At 50.6% G+C, this 5745-nt stretch overlaps 1 protein-coding gene across 1 annotated transcript; it reads right to left on the reverse strand.

Moving 5' to 3' along the window:
- Positions 1-3975: 3975 nt before the first annotated feature.
- Positions 3976-5016, reverse strand: LOC110681269 (general transcription factor IIF subunit 2-like). Its single transcript, XM_021857040.1, has one exon. It carries the CDS (start codon positions 4902-4904, stop codon positions 4092-4094), a length of 813 nt encoding a protein of 270 aa, XP_021712732.1. The 5' UTR covers positions 4905-5016; the 3' UTR covers positions 3976-4091.
- Between the last annotated feature and the right edge of the window lie 729 nt (positions 5017-5745).

Here is a 5745-nt window from a genome sequence, read left to right on the forward strand (position 1 = left end):
ACTAGAGGATCCCGGAAGATTGCCCGAGCCGACACGATGGTGAAATGGCAACGCGAGTGGGATACCGCTGAGAAGGGAAGGTGGACTTATCGCCTTATTCCAAATCTGGCGAAATGGGTGAGCAGATCCCATGGAGAAGTCAACTTCCACTTGACGCAGTTCTTGTCAGGTCACGGCTGCTTCAAGAAATATCTGCACAGGTTCGGCCACGCAGAGTCGCCGCTCTGCGCTGAGTGCCCAGTCGTAGAGGAGTCGCCGGAACACGTCATTTTCGAGTGTCCACGTTTTGCTGCGGAACGTAGCGAGATGACAGCGGTCTGCGGTGCTGACGTAACCGTAGACAACGTAGTGGATAGAATGTGTAGCGATGAGGTGATGTGGAACGCGGTGAACATGGCGGTGACGAAAATAATGTCATTGCTTCAGCGGAAGTGGAGGGAGGAACAAGCCGGTGAACCGGAAGTCAGTCTCCAACCGGAATCGCCGAACCGACCTCGGCACCCAACCGGTAGGTAAGCTTGATCCACCGTCGGGGACAAGACCGAGTAGATCGTGGAAAAGCCCCGGAAATTGTAGGCTTCGTGGCCGTGCGGTTAGCGGCGTCAGTCGTTTAGGCATATTGTGCCATGAAGTGTGGGTTCGATTCCCACTCCAGTCGGTGGAAACTTTTCGTCAAACGAAAAATTCATCATTGGGCTACTGGGTGTTTCGTGTTGTCCGTTGCCTAATGTTTGTGATTGTTCAGTCTGTGCAGCCTTGAGCTGAAGACGGTGTAAATTGTCTTGCCAAATTGGTCGTCAGGGCACCTGTGAACCGGAAGTCATCCACCAACCGGAATCGCAGGATCGACCTTGGCACCTATCCGGGCAGCATCGGTACCGGAAGAACTTCCACCTCCGGGGAAGTCTTCGTCGGGGTAGGGTAGATTCACCGCCGGGGACTATCCGAATAGTGCGCGAGAACCTGGAGTGCTAAATGGCATGCGTCCAGCACCGAGAGAACTTCCTTCGTCAGGGAGTTTCTGGCACCCATGGTATCGGGAGCCGAATGGCTGAATATGGCATGTTTAGATCACAAACAAGGAATACTAACAAATTATTAATGGGAGCCGAAGGGCTCAGCATGGCATGGATTAGGAACTAACAAATTAATGATGGAGCCGAAGGGCTTAATGAAGGGTGCGCGTAGCATGTGTCGCCTCTTCTTCGAAGTAATACCGCAAGGTGGTGCCGGAGAAGAATTCTTTACGGTGACGGTGTACCTAGGAGACTGTTTTTTAGTGGGTAGGCGCCCCATTGCGAATCCCACACAGTGCCAAACCATACACTGTGGCATGAGCATGAACAAATACAGGCCAGTCTTGAGAAGATTTTTTAACTCCTAGAGATGCATGAAAAAAAAAAAAAAAAAAAAAAAAAAAAAAAAAAAAAAAAAAAAAAAAAAAAAAAAAAAACACACACACACACACACACACACACACACGAATAACCCGATCGTCGGCTTCGCGGATGACGTGGTGCTCGTAGTCATCGGCGAATCACTAGAGGAAGTAGAGATACTTGCTACCGAAGCAGTAGACGCCGTGGAAGAATGGATGCGAGGGAAGAAGCTTGTGTTAGCCCATCACAAAACCGAAGTTGTGATGATAAGCAACCGAAAGGCAGTGCAGAAGGCGAGAATCTCGGTTGGACAGTGTACCATCGACTCAAAGCGGGAAGTCAGACACCTGGGAGTGATGATCGATGATCGGCTGAGCTTCAACAGCCATGTCGATTATGCATGTGAGAGGGCCGTGAAGGTGATATCAGCTCTATCCCGGATCATGCCCAACAACTCAGCGATCAGCAGCAGCAAGAAGCGACTACTGGCGAGCGTGTCGACGTCGGTACTCAGATACGCTGGTCCCGTGTGGGTGACAGCACTGCAGACGAAGAGGAACCGCTCCCGGCTGAACAGTACGTTCAGACTGATGGCCATGCGTGTGGCGAGCGCGTATCGTACGATATCATCTGAGGCAGCCTGTGTGATTGCAGGATTGATCCCTATAAGCCTTCAACTCGAAGAGGACAGCGAGTGCTACAGGGACCGACGCACGCGGGGAATTCGGAAAAGAGCCCGGGATGAAACCATGAGGAAATGGCAACAGCAATGGGATAGCGCTGAGAACGGTAGATGGACCCACCGTCTAATTCCGTGCCTGTCGACGTGGGTAAACAGAAAACACGGAGAAGTGAATTTCCACTTGACGCAGTTTTTGTCTGGCCATGGCTGTTTCAAGAAATACCTCAATAGGTTTGGACACGCAAGATCGCCGTTATGCACCGGGTGCGGCGATGTTGACGAAACCCCTGAGCACGTGGTCTTCGAATGTCCGCGCTTCGAGCATGAGCGAGCCGAGATGACATCCGTCGTCGGCAATGACGTTAATGTGCACAATATCGTCCAACGAATGTGTGCCGACGAAGAGAAATGGGACGCGGTAAACAGAACTATCGTTCAGATGATGTCTCTTTTACAACGAAGATGGCGAGAGGAGCAGCGGCACTCTACACAGCGGACAGCACATGGCTCTGAATCGTTGGGGCAGCCGGAATCGTCGGACCGACCTTGGCGCTTGACAAGTCAGCCTGTTGAAGAGAGCATATGAAGGAGACCAACGGGCGCGACCGGAGTAGGCTAGATCCTCCGCCGGGGACTAGACCGAGTAGAGCGGGCGTAGCGTAATATCGGTAATAAGTCGTCAAGGCGCCTGCAAACCGGAAGTCATCCTCCAACCGGAATTGCAGGACCGACCTCGGCACTTACCGACCAACATCGCGTCGGAGTAGGCTATGTCCTTCCGCCGGGGACTAGCCGAGTAGATCGCGAAACAGCTCCGGCAAATGGTAGTCGGGGCGCCTGTGAACCGGAAGTTTCCCACCACCGGAATCGCAGGACCGACCTCGGCATCAGCCCGGTCAGCTTCGGAGTAGGTTAAGTTCACCGTCGGGGACTAACTGAGTAGAACGCGTAGTTGCACCGGCAAATGGTCGTCGGGGCGCCTGTGAACCGGAAGTTTCCCTCCACCGGAATCGCAGAACCGACCTCGGCATCAGCCCGGAAAGCATCGGTTCGGGAGATCTTCCGCTGTCGGGGAAATCTTCGTCGGAGTAGGATAGATCCACCGTCGGGGACTATTCTGAGTAGTCCGTAGCGAGTCACCGGCTTAAGTCGTCGGGGCACCAGTGAACCGGAAGCCATCCTCCAACCGGAATCGCTGGATCGACCTCGGCACTTCACCGGTCAGCAGCAGTGATGCGGGAACAAACGCGTAACGTTATCGGTTTCGGGAGACATTCCTACGTTAGGAACTCTCCGCTGGAGTAGGCTAGCTCCACCGTCGGGGACTATGCCGAGTAGCGATCGTGACAACCACCAGTTTTGGGTCGTCGGGGCGCCAGTGAACCGGAAGCTACCCTCCAACCGGAATCGCTGGACCGACCTCGGCATCCAACTGGTCCAACCTGGAGAACTCGAGAATCGGCGGATTAACAGCAGGCGCAACAGTTGCGCAGGGCTCTGGCGAGATGTCAGCCCCAAACACGTCGCAGCAGAGCAACGAAGCGTAGCAATGACAGAAGCGGTAGTAGAAACATGGCCCTGGCGCGATGCCAGCAGTACGAAGAGAGCAAGGGGAGTACAGGAGCGTAAGAAGGAGCAGTGCAGTGCTTAGCACAATAGCCTCCCCCATGAAGTAATGCCAAGAGGCAGTTCCGGGGGGAATGGCTCGTGGGCGAAGGTGGACTTTAGTCGGTATAAAGGAGTCCGACACTCTGGCGCACGATGGACGAATTCGATATGACTAGCCTCCATATCGAACGTGAAACGCTGGGTTAGTTCGTAAATGTAATTTACCACCTTCTAAAACTAAAAAAAAAAAAAAAAAAAAAAAACACGAATAACCCGGATGTCATTGCCAACATAGTGTGAAGCTCATTTTCATATTGTCAAATTAAATTTATTCCTGATCCTATCGATCTAACATTGATAAGTCCTTACATACAATAAATTGATCAATCCCAACCCCATAAACCCTTCCTTCCTCACTATTGTCAGTCGCTGTCACTATCGGACATGCCCTTACTCTCCTCCTTCTTGTCGTCGTCCTTGTAGTGCCGATATTCCTTCTTCAGTTCCCACATGTTCTTGTGCGGATTCTTCATATTGTAGTCACACACCTCTTTCAGAATTTCCTTCAGATAGCTTATGGGCTGCCTCGTGATCTTGACCAGATCCTTAATGTTGTAGTACTGGTGCTTCTCGAACGCATTGAACAGCATGTCCAGCACGGCGTTCTTGTCGTCCCGGGACTTCTTGCCCTCGGCCTTCTTCCGCTCCTTGTCCTCGATGTTGTGTTTGTGGTCCGAAACCGGTTTAAAGTTGTGCACAATCTTCTCCAGCGATTTGACCTGTCGGGCCGGTTGCGAAGCCTTCCGAATCGATTCCAGCTTCATCTTCATGTAGGCATTGTCCCCCAGTGGACGGCACTCCAGTCGTTGCACGATACGTCCCTCCATGAACAGCTTTTCTCCCTCGGGGGCCCCATCTTCCTTGGTCCCCGATGGGACACTGTGTGAAAATACGCCCAACGTTTGCTTGGTCACCACCGACACGTCCAGCTTGTGCTCCCGGGGAATCTCCTCACCCGGATCAATGTTGATCACCGCTTCCGACAAGGTCAACGAGACCTGGGCTTTTTGGCCGACCTGTTTGGAGATCTTCAGCTTTCCTACCTCGATGTTGCCCGGAGCTTTCTCCCACTTGTTGGCAATGTATTTCGGAACTTTCACCAACCAAACACCGCGACCCGCGTTCGAAAGATCCAGTTCCTTGTCCGAACGGGCGGGTTCCGCTTCCTTGGACATTCTAGCTTCCGGTTTTAAATCCGTTTTCGTTCCCGAATTAGTTGAAAATAGTTCACGTACGCAGAAAAGCTACTGGTAAACAATGCTGCCGGGTGGTCAAAGCAAAACTAAAACATCGCACAACGCAGAGTTTGACAGCTCAGTGGGTCAGAAGCCGAAGGTCGAAAAAACATGCGATCGTAAAGTTGATTTTGATCGATAAGGCCGAAAGATAAAAGACAGAAAACGTGAAAATCAGCTGCACTCAGGGTCTGTCTCAATTGCGTAATTAAAATTAGTCCGAACTTAAATTTGACACTTCGGAAATTAGTTCCCTTCCAATTAATCAACGAATCGTCAAATTTAATTTTTGTCTGGTCCATTTCGCAATCGTTGCCTTTTCAGGAAATTTCAACCCCAAGTACAAGCAGCTTACCACAAAATATTGTCGCACCGCCACCGAACCGGACAGCGAACAACTCACCTGCAACTCGCCGCACTTCGAAATCATTTTTCAAGGGTGGCGCTTCATTCTTACGTTTTTTATGAACAAAGCGCACTTATCACATGTTATCTGCGACGCTCGGACAAAGATAAAAAGAAATAATTGAGAAAATGTGTTTTCCCTTTTTTTGCCTGATTCATAACATCATCAAAAAAGTTATTTGAAGTAGAGTTTATAATTCTTGCATTTACTTAAATTTATTTTCAGCTTTTCAAGTTTGTGGCTGCTGTTCCTCTACTGATGGTGAATAATCATTACTGATTTACAGGATGCGTAATGGACAGATATGTTATAAAAAGACAATTTACACTGTCTTCAGCACTTAGGCTGCACAGACTGAACGATCACTAACATTAG

The sequence above is a fragment of the Aedes aegypti genome, unplaced genomic scaffold, assembly GCF_002204515.2.
Source record: "Aedes aegypti strain LVP_AGWG unplaced genomic scaffold, AaegL5.0 Primary Assembly AGWG_AaegL5_hic_scaff_641_PBJ_arrow, whole genome shotgun sequence".
In the NCBI taxonomy this organism is placed as follows: Eukaryota; Metazoa; Arthropoda; class Insecta; order Diptera; family Culicidae; genus Aedes; species Aedes aegypti.

Excerpts from the sequence above, each read along its gene's own strand:
- LOC110681269 (XM_021857040.1), bottom strand. The coding sequence starts at position 4,904 with ATGTCCAAGGAAGCGGAACCCGCCCGTTCGGACAAGGAACTGGATCTT.